This window comes from Mastigoproctus giganteus, chromosome 5 (genome assembly GCF_048544385.1).
Source record: "Mastigoproctus giganteus isolate SK-2022 chromosome 5, ASM4854438v1, whole genome shotgun sequence".
NCBI lineage: Eukaryota > Metazoa > Arthropoda > Arachnida > Uropygi > Thelyphonidae > Mastigoproctus > Mastigoproctus giganteus.
Genome location: NC_143579.1, coordinates 174,621,173 through 174,640,983, shown reverse-complemented (window position 1 = coordinate 174,640,983; position 19,811 = coordinate 174,621,173). Strand labels below are relative to the sequence as shown.

At 39.5% G+C, this 19,811-nt stretch overlaps 1 protein-coding gene across 3 annotated transcripts in view; it reads right to left on the bottom strand.

The window, feature by feature from the left end:
* Positions 1–19,811, bottom strand: part of LOC150085858 (uncharacterized) — a 154,204-nt gene that overhangs the window by 60,129 nt on the left and 74,264 nt on the right. For all 3 annotated transcript variants that reach the window (XM_090373540.1, XM_090373542.1, XM_090373541.1), the window contains exon 4: positions 12,561–12,693. In XM_090373540.1, coding sequence (XP_090229666.1) covers positions 12,561–12,693 — 133 coding nt within the window. The remainder of the gene's footprint in view (positions 1–12,560; positions 12,694–19,811) is intronic.

The following is a 19,811-nucleotide window of genomic DNA, read 5'->3' as shown; positions in this document are numbered from 1 at the left end:
TTTTGAAGCAATTAGCACGTTTTCACAGACACTACGGCAGATTTTTTTCTTCTGATTTTTGGATTGATCGTACCATTGACTCAGTGATTTTATAATGTTTTGCCACTGAGGAGACACTTTCACCATTAGAAATTTTGTCTAATAACTCAATTTTATTCGCTAATGTCATCACCTTCTTTGATCTTTTCACATTTCCCTTGTTATTCGTAGCCATATTTTTGTATGGGTTAGAAAGAACTTGTCCACAATAAAGTCTCTTTCTTCCATTAACACACTCGAAAAAGTCTGTTTTACACTGCAAAACGGTAGATTTATCACTTTTGTAAGCATATAAATTTATAAATTGATAAATTTATTCAATTTATCAATTTTGACATACTGAACAAGGATTAGCGAGAAACATCCACACTCGCGATTTTGTCACCCCTCTCCCCCCACCCACTGGACGCTGTTTTGACCGGGAAAGATAATTTTAGCCACGCCCATGTTTTTTATGGCGGAAAATGTTCACAGCGCTTTAAAATTCACATTTTTTTAGGTTTCATTTTATATTAAATCAGCAACCGCGAATACGCAAAACTGCGAATACAGATACCGCGAATAGCGGGGATTTACTGTAGTTTATTTACTAATTTCAGGCAATTGAAGATTCCAAATATTACCAGCAAGAAGATATGTCTTGGATTTCATGTTTTCCAATAAATCATTGCTAATTTGTTGGAAAATAAAACTGTGGAAAAAATCATACACAGCAAGACAAAAACAAACAGATCTAAAAAAAAGAAATTTACTCAAATCCAGGGCCTAAAATTTCTCAAGCGGCATCCAAAAACACCCTAGATACAGCTTGACATTAAACTAAACAACAGCCAGATCTTACAGTCAACAATGTGATATTTATAACAAAAATAGTAATAATAACAATAAATTGAGGGACTATTATTATTATTAATGGATAGGATGCAAGGAAGCAAGCTTAGAAAGCATTAGACAAAAAAAAAAAAAAATCCTTCCCACACATCACTTACTTATCGCTTGTCTACCCTCTCCAGTAATTCGTCCAAATCTTTGAATTTATTCTAACTGCCCATCTCCACAACACCAGATGGAAGTGTATTCCCACAGTCAACCACTTGCTGGCTGAAAGCAAACCTCCTCACATCTATCCTGTGACCCCATCCATCTTCAATTTGAACTTATACTCCCTAATGTGTTTCGTCTCAGCAAGAGAAAGAATGCCACTGGTATTGAGCTTGTTCAATTCATTCAAAGCTTTAAAAACCTCCATCAGATCACCTTACAGGTGTCTAGTTTTCAAGGTGTTGCAATTTGCAGAACTGAAGCCTGTCTTGGTAAGACCACCTTTCATTCCCTTCGCCAATCTTATTATCCTTCTCTGCACTCAATCCAGCATATCTACATCCTCCTTAAAATGAAGCCTCAAAACCTGCATGCACTATTCAAGATGAAGCTTAACCACTGCCTTATACAACTGGATAATCACTTCGTTGATCCTGATGGCAACGATCCTGTATAACATAACTCTATGAGCTGTCCTGGCAGCCTGTCTACATTGCTCAGAGAACTTCATATCTGACTGAGCAATTACCAGCAAGTCTTTTTTCATTTTCCACTGCCCTGAGTGATACTACACAATTAGCACGTTAATCTGGGACTACTGCTACCCATATGCAGTACCTGACATTTATCGATATCAATTTTTAACTGCCATTGGCCCAATTTGTTTAGATCTTGTTACAGCAGCTTACCTTAAATTACTGTCATTAACCACCCTGCCAAACTTTATATCATCGACAAAATCAGACACTAACCCTGATATATCTTCATCAATATCATTAATAAATATAGAAAACAACAATGGGCCCAGCAATGAACCCTGAGGAATGCCACTAATAACATAAGTCCATGAAGAGCAGTGTCAATTAATAACCACCTGTTTTCTACCACTCAACCATCCCTTTATCCACAACATTAACTTGCCCTTAATTCCAATTTGTACAGCAGTCTTTTATGTGCAAAGTATAAAAAGTTTTCCTGAAATCCAATATATGATATCAAAATTATTTTTTTCATACAGTTCCTTTTTGGCTGCATCACAGCACACAATCAAATGGATCAAACAACATCTCCTCTTAACACACCCATGCTGTGACTGAAGTATAACTGCACTCCTGTCTTGATGGTCCTGCATTACTTCTTTAACCAATGATCCATTATTTTCCCTGGAACAGAAGTTAAGCTAACATGTCTGTAATTACTCGTGTCACCCTTTGATCCCCTTTGTGAATTGGTAATACATTTGCACATCTCCAGTCCATAGGGATCTCTCCTGAATCCAAAAATGCTCTCATAATTATGGCTAAGGGTTTGCTTATCTCATTTGCTGCCTCCCTTAATAAATTGGATAGTTTACATCCACCTCAGGTGCCTTTTTTTTTTTTTATGTTGAGCTTCCACAATTCTTCTTTCCTCTCAGTTATAAAAAATAATTTGGCTTCCTTTTGGATTCTGATGAACTTCTGGAATTCCCCTCAATAAAGACCTCCCCACACATTGAATGTAGATGCAAAATATCTATTTAGTTTGTTAGCAACCTGGGCAGGATCATCAACAGTTAAACCACTGTAGTCAAATGGACCAATTTTATTCAACTCCTTCCTTCTACTGTTAATATAAGTAAAAAAGTCTTTGCTACATTTCTTGGCCGTCTTTGCCAGAGACTTCACACAATCTGCCTTAACTTGCCTAACCACCTTTGTGACTTGATTATAGATTAGTTTATATCTACCATAGGCTTCTGTATCACCAGTGAGTGAGTGAGTGAGTGAAAATCTTTATTGCAACCTAAGAAAAGAAAAAATGGTTACAGGGAACTTACGTTGCAACCAACCCATCACAGCATGCAGGCCAGGAGGTAACAATGCCAAGACGGGGAATGAAGGGAACTAAAAAAACCAAAAAAAAACTCAGTCCAACTGATGTCATTGCATGGAAAGCACCTTCTTTCTATATCTTTTATCACATGTGAATTTGTTAAGATCAGCATCAAGTTTGTAGACCTGAGAGAGCATCCAAAGAGGGAGGAATCAATCTGTCAGGAAAAGCAGTCTTGAATTCCAGGCGGTCAGTCTAGGAATAGTCCGCAAGGCAGAGATAGGGATTCTACAGCAGCATGTATCCCATATGGATGGCTTGGAGATAAGTCCCCGCAACCAATTTCACTGTGGCAACCAACCTCCAGGAATCAATAAGCTCAGAGAGAGAGAGATGGGGAACCCCCATTGCATTTGCTAATACTGTTGTGTTGTTCAAGCTTGTGGCAGCAGATTGGATTTCCAATTGGCCCATTTCAGTAACCAATATTCAGATGCAATGAGAGGCTTTTTAGTTGTTTGGGTGGCTGAGGCACAGTCTTCCAAAGCATACAGAATACATAATGGTGGGTAGATAATCGTTCTGATGTATTTCCTGATTATTTTAGGATCTTTAATATGCAACAGATTTTGTTTTATTGTCTAACGAAGACTTCGAAGCCAGTGAGGAGAGTTTATCCAGCTGTGTATTAAAATGGAATTTAGGGTCAAACATTACAAGTAAGTCAGAATGTGAAGTAACAACAAGGATTTGGGTATTACCAAAAGTGGGAGCAATCACAGAAGGATTGGTCTTCCCGGGATTGATCGTCAGGCCAAAGTGCTGTAGAAAGGATGCAATTTCCAAAAGACTATTATTAATGTGATTAGTGGCCGTGATGAGGTTGGGACTGGGGCTGATTGGGGTAAGAATCTTAAGGTCATCTGCATAGATGATTTTTTGGTTATTTTGCACCAGTGGGGCAATAATTGCTGTGAACAACAAACCAGAAAGGATACCCCCTGTGGTACTCCAGCAGTAACAGTCCTCCAATAGCCTCTTCCTCCAGTGTCAAGTTGCAACAACCTGTTGCTAAGGAAAGCACAGAATGTCTCCCTTGATGTTATAGTATGATTGTAAAAGTCACAAAAGAAAAGGGGCATTCACAGCATCGACATCTATATAAATTATGGCAAGTTTGTAATTGCTCTCGAACACTACTAGTATGGCATTTGTGGTTGCGAGGAGGTTTGTAGTCGTCTATCGCTGTGAGATAGCGTAGTGAATTTGGGGAGGCTTATCTGCGAGTATTTGTTAGGCGAGGACTGGTAGTAGCATTTTTTACAATAACTTCAGAAGCGTTAAGGCTTTAAAGATTGGGCGGTAATGTTTAGTTAGCAACGGGTTATGGATCTTGGGTATAGGCCTGGAAGTATAGCTGTTCCACTCAACTGGAAAGGAATGGGTTTTCAGGATGTCATTGTAGATGAAGTGTGTTAGTTGTGAGATGGCACCAGGGGTTTCCCTCATCTCCATGTTGCTTTCATTGTTGTGTGAAACAGAACACTGTTGAGGCCAGAGATTTAAAAGTATGCAGGTAATGTATATGTGTAGTGTTGTGTACCATTGTTCATCTGGCCTTTTAGCCGTTGGGCCCACCGTTGCCCACACTAAGCCCCGTGGAGGCAGACCAGGTACACCAGTACACAGAGAGCAGTGGTTGAATAATAAAAGGGCTGAGGCGCTTAACAATCAATTTGGGAATATTATCAGCTCCTGCAACAGAAGTGGGAGCCAATGAGTTGATAGCTTTTATAAGCTGAGGTGAACTACTGTCTTATAGGGGCTTAGAGGGGAACAGGCATACTGTGTGTTATCAGACACTCAGTCTAAAACACTGATAGATCCAATATCTTTCTATTTCAGAAGATTTAGGAGAAGTCCGGTTGACCTGCCTCCCTAAAATCCAATCATGCACACCTTCTCGATGGTAAGCGCTGTTACGTCACTTAGGTGGCAATGAACGTGTAGAGTTCCTCTTCATGCTGAAGAGAACCAAAGACCAAACCCTCCAGCATATGACAGCACAACGAAAAAAATGGCCCTCAGTCCCCAGCGGCTTTCACTCCCCCTCTTACGGCAGTGAGAGGATCAGAGTGGAAGCAGAGGGTGCTAAGAATCTCTGGGTACGATCAGGCTGCCATGCACAGAAACTGAACTTGGCCTGTTACAACGTAAGATCGGTGAAGACAGGATACTAGAGCTGGAAAAGGAATTAGAAAATGTAAATTAGAAAAGGTTTGGCTGAAACAAGAAGAAGAAATGAATTGCTTATAAGTTTATCAAGTGGAAATCTGCTGTACACCAATGGAAACAGTGAAAGCAGTGAAGGTGGAGTTGGCTTTCTGGTCCATAAAGATATAAAAAACAACATTTTGGAATTCAAAAGTACATCACCAAGGGTGTCAAAACTATTACTCAGGATTTCTAAGAGGTATAAGCTAAAGGTTATAATGATTTATGCACCAACATCGAACCATGATTATGAAGAGGTTGAAGAAATGTACACCGAAATTGAGTGTTTTAGATGAACAGAAAACTCACTACACTATCATTATGGGGGATTTCAATGCTAAGGTTGGAAAGAGACAAAACAGTGCAGATAGGGGAACTATAGAAAATTTTGAAATTGGTGAAAGAAATGAAAGAGGTGAAAGACTTGTAGAATTTGCAGAATCTAGAGGAATGTCAGTAATGAACACTTTTTTCAAGAAAAGGGTGAACAGAAGGTGGATATGGAAGAGCCCAAATGGATTAACAAATAATGAAATTGACTCCATCCTCACTAACAGAAGATATATCATGAATCATGTTACTGTCCTGAACAAGGAAAATGTTTGAAGTGGTCACAGAATGGTAAGATGCACACTTGATATAGATGTAAGAAAAGAAAGGAAAAAACTGACTCAATTAAATAATACAAAGGTCTTTGAGATGACAGAAGAGGAGAAAAAGCAGTATGTACTGGAACTTAAGAACAGGTTTGAGCTTCTGCAGACTGTTCAGGACCAAGATATCGACGAGGAATATTACAACTTTCTGAAAGTGATAAAGCCCAAGAAACAACTAATAAAGCCTATAGGTAAAAAGAAATCCAAAGAAGAAAAAAATCAGTCAAGAAACACTTGTCATGATGAACTTGTCATTTTTCAGCCTGGACTGTACTTGTTAACAGGAGAGATTGCTTCTACAGGGATGGGATACACTTAAATAGAAAGGGTGCAAGAATATTTGCTGATGCTATCGAGGCAGTGTTAGGTGGGTCGGAAAACTGCTAGCTTGGGGGGAGACAAAGACCAATAGATTGACAGTAGCCACTGGCAGAGGTGAAAGAGATTCTTGCACTGCTTCTATTAGAATGAGCAGAAGCCTGAAAAACAAGATGCATGGTATTTCAGAGACTGCAGGCAGCCATTGCGGTACAAGTAAACACATGGGTTGTGTTAGGGTAGCTAAGAATAGAAACAGGTGCAGGTATACTTGCGTGTACACCAATGCTAGGAGTTTAGTAAATAAATTTGATGAATTTGAGGTATTGCTCAAAACATCAAAGGCAGATATTGTTGGGATATCAGAGACGTGGTGTCACACAGATATAAGGGATGCAGAACTGCAATTTGGGGAGTACAACGTCTACAGAAAGGATAGACAGGATAGGAAGGGGGGAGGGGTTATGCTATTAGTGAAGAAACACATTAAAACCAAGGAAGTGAAGCCAGTCGACATCGCTGGACAGTGCAGTGTGGAGTCAGTTTGGTGTGACATAAGCATTGGGAGATCAAAATTGAGAGTAGGAGTGTGCTATAGGCCTAATGACTCTGATGAGTATAATAAGGAACTGTACAGGGAAATAGAGTGGGCCAGTAAATCAGAGTGTCTTATAATGGGAGATTTTAATTTCCCAGATATTGACTGGAATTTGGGGGCTGGTTACTCACACACTAGCAGGGCTTTTGTGGATTTATTGGATGATTGTTTTCTACATCAGCATGTTAGGGAGGCAACTAGAGGGAGTAATACTCTTGATTTGATTATCAGCAGGGATTCTTCATGCATTAAGAATCTGCAGATAAATGAACCACTAGGTGGCAGTGATCACAGTGTGCTGAAGTGGGATTTACTCAAAGAGGTAACTACCATTAGGGGTAAAGGGAAGGGTTATTGCTTCCGTAAAGGCGACTACGATGGACTGAGACAGTATTTAAATTCTATACAGTGGGACCAACTGATGATGTTACCAACAGCAAATTCAAAATGGGAAGCATTCAAAGAACTTATCTTGGAAGCTACTAGGCTTTACATACCAACTAAGAAATATTGTTCAAGGTTTAGGCCAAAATGGATGTCCGATGAACTAATGAGGCATATGGCAGAGAAGAAAAATGCATGGGATACATACAAATTAACACATGACACAGAAGCCTATGATAGATACAAGTTGATATGCAACCAAGTTACAAAGGAGGTTAGGCAGGCGAAGGCAGATTACGAGAAATCCTTGGCAAGGGATGCAAAGAAAAACAGCAAAGAGTTCTTTACTTATGTAAACTCTAGAAGGAAGGGGATGAATCAGATTGGTCCACTTGATATTGATGGGTCAAGTGTTGATGATCCTGCTCAGGTAGCTAACAAACTAAATGAATATTTTGCATCGACATTCACACATGAGGAGTTATTCAGCGAGGGGAATGCCAGAGGTGTATTCAACTCTAGCAGTAAGCTACAGAATCTTGAAATAACTGGGAGAAAAGTGGAGGAGAAACTGTTGAAGATAAACACAAGAAAGGCACCCGGGGTGGATGGGATCTATCCAGTTATATTAAAGGAGGCAGCAAAGGAAGTAAGCAAACCCTTAGCCATAATTATGAGAGCTTCCTTGGACTCAGGGGAGGTACCCATAGACTGGAAATGTGCAAATGTGACCCCAATTCACAAAGGAGGATCAAAGGCTGACACAAGTAATTATAGACCTGTGAGCTTAACTTCTGTTCCAGGAAAATTAATGGACGCACTGGTTAAAGAAGCACTGCAGGATCATTTAGACAAGACTTCAGTTATAGCTCAGACACAGCATGGTTTTGTTAAGGGGAAGTCTTGCCTGACCAACTTGATTGGATACTATGATGCAGTCACAAAAGAACTGGATGCAGGGAATAACTTTGATATTATATACTTGGATCTTAGAAAGGCATTTGATACTGTTGCACATGGAAGACTGCTACACAAATTGGAGCAGTGTGACATTGGAGGCAAATTGCTGCTATGGATAAAGGGGTGGTTGAAGGGGAGAAGACAGAGAGTGGTAATCAATGGACACTGCTCATCGTGGACTGATGTTATTAGTGGAGTCCCTCAGGGCTCAGTGTTGGGTCCATTATTGTTTTCTGTATTTATAAATGATATTGATGATGGTATATCGGGCTTAATGTCCAAGTTTGCAGACGATACAAAGGTTGGCAGGGTTGTCAAGGACACTACTGACACTATGCTGCTGCAACAGGATCTGGAAAGGTTGAGCAGATGGGCTGAGAGGTGGGAAATGAAGTTTAACATTGACAAATGTAAAGTACTACACATGGGAAACAGCAACCCCAGAGCAACGTATCAACTCTGTGGTACTACACTGACAGTGGTAGAGAATGAAAGGGACTTGGGGGTGGTTGTGCAGGCAGATATGAAAATTCTCTGAGCAGTGCAGACGGGTTGCAAGAGTAGCTCATGGAGTATTGTCAATGATATACAGGAATTTTTCCAGCAGGGATAAGGAGGTGATTATTCCATTGTATAAGGCGATGGTCAGGCCACACCTAGAGTACTGTATACAGTACTCTAGGTGTGGCCTGACAAACCTTGAAATGACAAACCTTGAAATGAGGTCTGGAGGCCTCATTTCAAGAAGGATGTAGAGCTGCTGGAACGAGTACAGAGAAGGGCAACAAGATTAGTGAATGGAACAAAGGGGTGCTCTTACGAAGAAAGGCTTAAGTTTTGCAAATTACAGTGTCTGGAGACTAGGCACCAGCGAGGTGATCTGATAGAGGTGTATAAAGTCTTGAATGGTTTAAGCATGCTCAATGCTGATGGGATTCTTCCTCTAGCTCAGAAAAATCACCTGAGAGGGCATAAATACAAATTGAGGAAAGACAGATGTAGGATAGACGTGCGGAAATTTGCCTTTAGCCAGCGGGTGGTTGGTTGGTGGAACAGACTTCCGTCCCTTGTGGTGGAGGTTGATAGCCTAAATAAGTTTAAGGCTCAGCTGGACAGGTATTTTGAACGAACAGAGGGGTGAAGTGGAAGTGGGTTTTTTTTTTTTTTTTTTTTTGGCTGATGCTGCATAAGCTTGCTTTCTTGCATCAAATGCCTCTACTAATGCTAATGCTAATACTAAGTGATAAAGCCCAAGAAACAACTGATAAAGCCTATAGGTAAAAAGAAATCCAAAGAAGAAAAAAATCAGTCAAGAAACACTTGTCATGATGAACCGAAGACGACAAATGAAGAGCAAGAAAAACACTGACAGGGAGAAAACTGAGTATACTGAGTTATGCAAAGCCATTAGAAAGAGACTCAGAGAGAACATAAGAAAATTTAACACAAGAAAAGTAGAACAAGCATTAAGGGAAAACAAAGGATTTAAATCAGCAGTCACAAGCAGTAAATATAGAAATACAAATGATACTGAAACTGAAGAACAGCAATGGTGTACTTATGAATACCAGAAAAGGCATAATTCAAATAGCAGAAGATTACTATAAAGAGTTATACAAGGAGCAAGGGAATGATGCCAGCAGTGGGGAAGATGGTTAGCAAATTAGTAACACATACAACATACCTGATATCCATCCTGATGAGGTAGAACATGTGTTGAAGAAAATGAAGAATCAGAAAGCTCTGGGGGGGAAGATGAAGTTACTGTACAGTTGTTGAAATTGGGAGGAAAAGACATGACACAAAAACTGGCAAGACTCTTCACAAAATACATTAGAAAAGGTGTGGCACCTAAGGAGTGGAATAATGGAATCATAGTTTTGCTGCATAAGAAAGGAGATAAATCAGAAATTGGAAATTATAGACCAATTAGCTTGTTATTCCACATCTACAAGTTGTTCACAAGGGTCATTACTAACAGATTAGAAAGAATACTTGATGAGAATCAACCAAAAGAGCAAGCTGGCTTTAGGACAGGATTCTCAACTGTGGATCACTTTCACGTAATGTCACAGCTAATGGAGAAAGCAAATTAATATAAAACACCATTATGCCTGGCATTTGTGGATTATGAAAAGGCATTTGACTCCATACAGCATAAGGCAATGTTTCGGGCACTGGAAAGACAAGGCATAGATACCCCATATATTATGATTTTGAAGAAAATATATGAGAATGCTACCTCCTTTATTAGACTAGACAAAGACAGTAATAAATTTAATTGAGAAAGGAGTTCGACAAGGAGACACAATATGTCCGAAGTTGTTTACTGCTGCCCTGGAGGAAGCTTTCAGAAGATTAGACTGGTCGCAGGAAGGAGTCAATGTAAATGGAGAGTACCTAAACCATTTACGATTTGCAGATGACATTGTGGTCATAAGCCACAATCCCAAAGAATTATGGGAAAATCTTAATCAGTTATGCACAGTTAGTAAGGATTTTGGACTAAAGATGAATATGGCTAAAACAGAAGTAATGATGAACAAGTATGCCACAGAAAGATATAATGATTGAAGGAGCAGTAATTGAAAAGGTGGAGTCATATACTAATCTGGGACAAATCATTAGCTGGAATAATGATAAATGGCTGGAAGTCAAGAGAAGAATAAATTTTGGATGGATAGCATTCAGGAAATATAGTCACATTCTGAGGAGCAATATCTCAGAGCAGACCCAATTTGTCTGAAACATAAAATAATGAACCAATATATACTCCCCACCATGACTTATGGAAGTGAAACTTGGGCACTCACCAAAAGAATGGAAGAGAAGCTGAGAACTACACAACGAAGAATGGAACGAATTATAATGGGAATCAGACTGTTAGATAAGAAGAGAAACACATGGATTAGGCAGCAAACTCAAGTAAAAGACATTCTTATCAAAACTAAAGAGCTAAAACGGTTTTAGACAGGACACATAGCTAGCTTGAAGACAGGATGACAGATGGACTAAGAAAATAACAGACTGGTACTCAAGAGGAGCTAAGAGAAAACCTGGAAGACAACAACGGAGATGGACCGATGAAATTCATGAGTTTGTGGGTAGTAAATGGATGGCCATTGCACAAAACAGAAGGAACTGGAAAGTTGCTGGAGCTGGAAAGTTAGTGGATTGAAAATGGCTGATGATGATGATGACTGTCTTATCTGCATATTCATGAAGGATATCCTGATAAGACAGATGGTCTGGCATGTGACGTTTTGGGGGCAGCACACTTGATGGTTGAAATCTCATAATGTGGTCCATCCATTGGGCAGGATCAACAAGGATTTGATTGCTAAGGCACCTATGATGATAGGAAATTTTTCAAATTTATGAAACTGAGCATTGAAGAAATTAGCAATTGCTGATGATTTTTGTCTGTTAAAATGGGCTCATGCTTTTCAGTGTGAAATTCAATCACCAATGTCATTTGTCTGTGTATCCAAATTTTGTGCAGTCATCGTTTCAGTTGAAAAGCTGCATCCTTGTTCCACTACACCTTCGGGGGGGGATAATTTATATGCATCCCATACATTTTTCTTCTTAGCCACAAGTCTCATCAGTTCATTTGACATATTTAGATCAAAGCCTGGAATGGTATTTCTTAGATGGTTGGGATGAAAAGCCTAGCAGCTTTTACAATTACTTCCCAGAATGCTTCCAGCATTTGGGGAAGTAATCGTAAATGCTTCCAGTATTTAGCATTTACTGCTGGCGACATAATCAGACAGTCCTAATATGCTCCAAATCATCACATTTCAGCAACAAAACAGATAAAAGTTACTGATTTTTTATAAATGAATATACAGGTAAATTTTTTAAAGTGAAAATAAAGTATGAGGCTTTTTTATGATTCCAGGCTTTTTTGATTAACTGATCAACCACCATTCATGATCACGTCAGATAAGAAGGCTTTTTTACTATATTTTAAAACTCACGTTTTATTTATTTCACTTACTCATTCATTCATTTACAAATATGTTTATTCACGTGTACAAAACAGCAAAAAAAAAAATATATATATAATCAAAAACTAGATTCCCATTATAATTCCTTCCCTAAAAGAGGACAAATTACATAATTTAAAAAACTCAACCGCTGATCACTTTTGGAAAGGGATTTTAATCTTAGTAATCTAATAATTGCACAAGATAATCTTCAAAGTTTTGAAAATCTTATTTTTTACTATTAAATAAAATTACTTATGTAATAAATTTTACATAGAAAATTCTAAAATTTCTACTGAACATCATAGATCAGAATTCATAAAGTCTCCACAAACAATTTACCTAGTCTATACCAATGCAAAAATAAAATTTAAAATCATGTCATCACTGAAGCCATGTTATGGAATGAAAAAAAAAATTTTTTTTTTTTTAAATTCAACATTACTGGCAAATTCCAATAAAATATATCTCAATATGCATTACCTCTTGTCATAACAGAATTATTGCTTTTATATTCACTGATCTGGAGGACATCTAATGGTGCTATGACATCAACAGTCCAGTTTAGGCTAGCTCTTTTGAACTCGTGATGTGAAGAACTTTTTGCCAATCGAGACTGAAAGAAAAACCATAGTCAAACAGGATGAAGCTGGTTTAAACTTTCTTATTATAGTCTGTTTCAATAGTGAATATATTAGTAAATACATTAGATCAGTTATCTAGGGATCTGTTATCGGTGGGGTTAGATTAACCATGATCCCAGCTGTTTTTTTAGCAATTATTAAAAAAAAAAAAAATGAAAATTAATGGAGTGTATTACACTTTATCAGAATGACTTTTTGAAATATGTTTATTATTTTTTATATATTTTGGAATGTGACTGTGTACATTTGTTTAGATAATACAAAGTGCTACCCAAATGTTCCTGAAATTTGAATGTTGCACAGGAACTACGTCTAGTATGGATTTGTAGTGCTAGGTAACACTGCATGCATCCTTTGTGAATCAGTGTGCCACGTGATGTCGTGCTGGATAGAGTAAGATGGAAAGTAAGGATGAGGCAGAAGAAATACTAGCAAACCGAAGGATACATGCCCTGGAACTCATGGCAGAGACCCCAAAAAGAAAAGAGCCATCGATTACTGTATTTAACATAGACCAAGACCTACAATCCCAACAACTGACAGAGGAGATTTACAAAAGAAACCTCAAACACCACCTACCCAACCAGAAAGGGGAAACACTAGTGATCCCAAAATATAAGACACCATCGAAAAAGAGGGGAGGGTGCAACTGGACAGTGGAACTGGCCCTGTCTGCCTGGCAGGCCCTAAGAATGCAGAGAAGGATTTTCGTTGAATGGAGTAGCTTAAGGTTCCGGGAGCAAGTGGTCATTCCCTAGTGCTTCAGATGCTGCAAGTATGGCCACACCTCCCATATTTGCAGCAAAAGGAACCGACCTGCAGCAAGAGAGGACACGACTACAAAAATTGTCCCAATAAAGCCCATCTTTGTAAATTGCAAGAGCCTAGGACTTGACCATACGCATTCAATATGGGATGCAAAATGCCCCACTTATCTAAAGATTAAGAGTACCTTCCAAATGAGAATAGATTATGGGGACACACCATAAAAGATACAACAATGGTGTACTAAAGATCCACCAACTGAATGCGCAGCGGGCTCAAGCGGTGATTGACCAAGTTCAACTCAAAGCAGACAAGGAAAATGCCGATATGATAATTGTCCTTGAACCAGAAACAAGTTAGAGACTACCCACTTAACTACAAAATAGTGAAAAATGATGAAGACACCCCCTGGGCAGCTATACTGATAGGGAACCCAGATATAACAGTTACAAAAATCCCCCAGCTATGCACACCCTGGGCCGTTTGTGCCCACATCATTAGCTCCATAGGAAGATTCTATGCGATTGCCCTCTATTGCAGAAAGGGAATTGAAATTGACTTTGATATAGCCTATTTGCAGGCCATACAAACAACCCTAGGTGGGCAGAAAATCCTTATAGGGGTGGATGTCAACTGCTGTTCCCCACTTTGCCATAGTGCAACACCAGACCACCCACCTTGGTACGATGAATGGCCAAAGATTAGAAGAATTTCTCGCTAACTCAATCTTCACAGCCAAGAATCAGCCTTTCTGCCTCCCAATGTACTGCAATAACCCTAACCTCCAGGAACTTGGAGAGCCATATCACCAACTGGACTGTGCAAAATGCATGGACCACATCCAATCATTGAACAATCACCTACTGCTTGACAGTAGGTCAAGAGAAAGGAACTTAACAAGAGCACCAGTAACCAGATACATGCAGCACAGGTTTGCAACAGGAAAGACAAACTGGGATATATTCCGAAATCAACTACTCATCAGAGAACAACAATACTTAGAGAAACTGGCAACAGGAGCGAAAATCCTGGCCAGCTACAGCAAGAAATAACTCATTATCACCAGTGCTGCTGAAGCAGCCATGAAGAGGAGAACCCACATCAGGGGCAATGGCCTTGGTGGATCACGGAGCTCCAGAGACTAAGAAAACAAGTGCAAAATAAACGAAAGCAGTACCAGAGGGCCCGATCAACATGCTCACCCTCCCGACGAAGTAATGGAACTATGATAATAATATAGGCAACTCGGGAACCTATACACCGAAACCATAAAAAAGAATAAGAAGTTAATATATTCATCCATTATTCAAAGAACCTATACAACAGCATCTTGGGAAAGGCTTGTCCAAACAACAGGAAATAAAAACCCCTCAGGAGTGGTATATAAAAATTACTACGAACAAACTACCCAGGGGAGAAGTGATAACTGCAACAAAAACGCCACAGGGAAACAACCGCAACCTGGGAGGAATCAGGGACAAACATATTAAATGCCATAATACAAGACCAGCCTGAACTAGTAACAGAGGACCAACAGACAATTTGCCAGGCAAACAAGGATTATACGGCACACCAAATAGATTCCCCCCCCCTTTACAATGGAAGAGCTGCGCAAAGCAGCAGCAGCAAGAAAAAGAAACAAAAAATGTCCAGGCCCAGATCTAATAGAACCAGAGATGATCAAAAAAGCAATAGAAAACATCCCGGAAATGATGCTCCGACTATACAACTGCTGCCTAAGGAAAATAGCTAATCTAAAACTAATACCTAAAACCCTAACTAAACTCCGACAACTACCAAATTCTTATGGACCAATAGCACTACTCTCAACACTCAGCAAGCTTTATGAGAGACTACTCTACAAGACACAGCATTACCACACAGAAAATCTAAATACACCCAGGCAGTATGGATTCACACCAGGATCATCAACAGTCGAGGCCATTCAGGGCCTGGTTGCAAAAGCTACTCAACAACCAAGAAGTACCATCTCGTGATTATCGTGGATTTTTTCGGGGTGTTCAACACCCTATGGGGGGCCGAGCGTCCTGGCCAGGCTCAAGGCATTGAGAGCACCAATGAACCTATACATTTTTTTTTTTTTTTTTTTTTTTTTCATTTATTGAGTAAAGTGGCCCCTAGCCAAAAAAAAAAATCTGGCAAATCCGCCATACATACAGAAATACGTATAGTACAGTATACAATTATTTACAATACAAATTTCACATTCACATTACAAATCAAATGTTCGATGAACAGACACTGTCCATAGATGAGCACAAGCATCACATCCTAGAGATTGACCATCACCGGTATTCTCCAAAAGATGAAGAATTCAATGAACAGCCATCTACCAGAAGCCAGAGAGCTCAACAGAAGTTACTCATATTAACCGGCAAAACCAAGCTGGAAGAAGGTGTTATTGAAGGATCAAATCCAAGAACAGTAACTAAGGCTTCTTGCCAACTGCATTGGCAGGAGCAGAAGTGGACACCCATCCATTAAGGAAACAGAGTATCAAACATCCTGTCCACTGCTGCAAAAAATTTTCTCTGTTCCATGTAAAGAAGAGGGTACGGTCCACCAATTCATCCATTATTCAATGAACCTATACAACAGCATCAAAGCCTACCTCAGTGACAGAGAGGTAAAATTAGTGACACCCTACCAAAGCTTAACTAGACTGGTTAGCAGGGGCTGCCCTCAAGGTTCTGTCCTGGGGCCACTGCTGTGGAACATGGTCTTTGACGAATTACTCACCATAGATATGGGCGAAGTCGAAGCCCAAGCTTTTGTGGATGACTTGGGCCTGATGATTGCGGTGGGCACAAGATCCGGACTCGAGGCACAGGCAAACCAAGCCCTCCGAACTCTGCAGTACTGGAACCAGGCTCCACACCCTCAGGATTTCACCGGAGAAGACAGATTCGGTATTACTCAAGGGCAACTTAAACCTGAAAAGACCTCCACAAATCAAGATTGCGGGGAAAACAATAAAACTGTCAACCCAGATAAAATACCTAGGAATCATCCTTGATCGCAATCTATCCTACAAACCACACCTGCTGTATCTAAAAGACAAACTTTGAAGATATGTGGCATTGGTGGCCAGAGTCACATGCGGAGATTGAGGACTAAACAGGAGGACCCTATCCCTCTACTATAAAACAATCTTCATCCCGGCTATCAATTATGGGTCACCCATTTGGTATGTAAAAGCAGGTACTACAGTAAACAGATGAATACTGGAGAAAACTCCTCCCCCTCACCGCCCTCTTTCTTTCTGGTGGGGCATGGACATGCCCCATTGAAACCTGGGGTTGCCTTCCCTATCGCCTCCATACTTCTATCTTTCTCCACCCAGCCTTCAGTCTCCCTGCCCTCACTCTAACTGTATACAAGCGAAAGTCCCACACGTTGAAACTTAAATACTTCTAAAATATGTTACGCACAATTTTCGGCTTTTCAAACACTAGCACAAACCCCGTGCAATCTAATGAAGAATATACGTGTGTATATGTATGTACATGTATATTTTATATATGTATGTATATGGACACTATATATATATATTTTTTTTTTTTTTTTTTTCTTTTTTCAGGTCCTAGCCACTGAAATCTCAGGAAATTAGGTGGCAGAACCTGCCAGAGTATATATAAGCTACTGGGTTCCTGGTCTGCCTCCACGGGGCGTAAGTGGGGCAACATTGGGCCCAACAGGGGTCCAGAGGTTAAACGACCAGAAGAACAATGGTACATGACACTAAACGATCCAAGACCCCCACACTTTTAAATCTCTGGCATTTACAGTGTACTGTAAAACACCACAATGTAAACTACGCAGAGATGGGGGAAACCCTTGGTGCCGCTTGACCCTAAACACACTTACACATCTCTCAATGTGGCACAGTTTTTGGCATCCAACAACATGACAATCATCCCCACCCCCTTATTCCCAGACTTAGCCCTCTGCGACTTCTTCCTCTTCCCAAGAATGAAAATCAAGCTGAAGGGTCGAAGATTTGACAGCGTAGAGGATATCCAAACTGAATTGCAGGCAGTGCTGAACACTATGACGAAGAAGGACTTTCAGGACGCATTCAAATCATGGAAGAAGCGCTGGGATCGGTATTTATACTCTCAAGGGGACTACTTCGAAGGTGACAGTGGCGAATAAGATACAGAGTGAGTCTATTTTATATATACATTTTGGAAACTTTTGGGTAGCACCTCGTATAGCATTATCTTTATTTTTCACATGAAATACATCATCTACAAGAATCCTAATCAAGTAAAATTTGGATGAACTGTATTTTTAAATTATCTGGATTACAGCTTCTCCCAATTACCACAGGTAATTGGTACTCTATTTATATCATATTATCATATTTGTATTTTGTACCGTTGGCCATACTTGAAATAACCTGCATGGGGGGGGGTTGTTTTTTTTGTTAGATATGATGTCTCTTAGTTTGTACAATCGAGTCTCCATATTCACGGGGGTTATGTCTCAACACTTCCCACAAAAATGTGAAATTCTGCAAAAATCTGTACTCTTGCCCCAAATAGCCCCAGATGTTTTCTACGTATGCCTAAACACTTATTTACAATTAACAGAAAAATGTTTAAATAAGGTTTTAATTGTGTTTTACAATAATGAGTAACATTTTAGACCAATGTTTTGAAAATACTGTATCAAAATTTTATTACATAGTTAAGAACAAGGCATGCACCAGGGTATTCACCACAGGATTCAGTACTTCTCAGTAGTAGGAGTCTCAGAGACTGGAGGAGAAGCAGGGTTGGCTGACATTGCGACTTCTGCCTTGAATTCTGGGCCGCTTTCTCTTCGACAGCTATATAGGTGCACTGAGGCATCTTCTTCCAGAATAATTCCGTCTGATTGGCATTGAAAACCTGTTCAGGTTTATATCCCTTCTCCTCAATGAGCATTTTGAGTTGTGCAGGGTAGGCCTTAGCAGCCTAGTGATCAGCTGAAGCAGACTTGCCCACAATCTTTACATTACGGAGTGAGTAATGCCTCTTGAATTTCTGGAATCAGCCTTTGCTGACAATGAATGTGGTTTCTGTGGTGGTGGTGGTGGTGGTGCTGCTGCTGCTACAGGGGATTAAATCTGTTGTAAAGAATGAGGACCTTAGCGGAAATCATACCAATGTTCACAGGCAAGTTGTTTTTCTTGTGCTGGTCTTCAATCCAAATGAACAGGGCATACTCCATTTTTAGCATTGCTTTATCATGTACATAAGCTGCGTATTTAGCTTTAAGAATTCCAGCAGTTTGCACTGCCTCTCTGATCTCAGTTTCTTGCTTCCTTATGTATCATATGGTACTTTCATTGATACCAAACATGTGGCCTTATCGTTCAAAATCATCATTTTCTTGGCCCTTTTAGGCTTTTGTCAATCACTAGATGCACTTTGACTGGAACTCATGGGTAATCACCGTAATATTTTAAGCACAAGTAGCCTAACGCAGACCCACACAATGGTCACAAGCCAACCTACTTGGATGTCGCTCACTGGGTGAATGCAGCGAGCAGCAGCAGCCAAATTTTTAGTATGATAAATTTTGCAACCGCCAACACGAAAATACAAATCCGCGAATACAGAGACTCAACTGTAATAGGTTTTCATTAGTATTTAAAACTCTTTAACATCACAGAAGTCTTTGATGGATCCCTTAATTTTATAAAGTGGCTTTGATTCAACAAGGATTCTTTTTCTAAATGCATCAGGTGAAAAGTTGAATTCCCAGTTTGACTCTACTTGGCATCTTAAGGATTGCAAATGCTTTGATGAGGCAGGTTTCACGTAGTATTTAATCAAGTTTAATACTGTTTGGCTTTATAATGCTGTGTGAGATATGAAGCAAAATTCATATGATGTTACTGGCATGGCTTCCTCACATACATTGCACTCTCTAAACTTTCATTCACACCTCAGTTTTAACATGCTTCTTGCATGTTTTTTTATGATAATATCATGATAAATAGAATTATCATTGAATCTAGATTTTTATAATGACCATTCTTATTCCATGTGAATATTAGCATTAGTAGAGGCATTTGATGCAAGAAAGCAAGCTCATGCAGCATCAGCCAAAAAAAAAAAAAAAAAAACCACTTCCACTTCACCCCTCTGTTCGTTCAAAATACCTGTCCATATGAAGATAGTTTATTTAGCTATTAACTAAATCACTACACATTAAGGTAACGTTTTTCAGGAACCTTGCCGGAACCCATCCTCAGACCATACATAGGCTGCTTTTTTTTTTTTTTTTTTTTAAGGACAGAAACAAAAAAGAC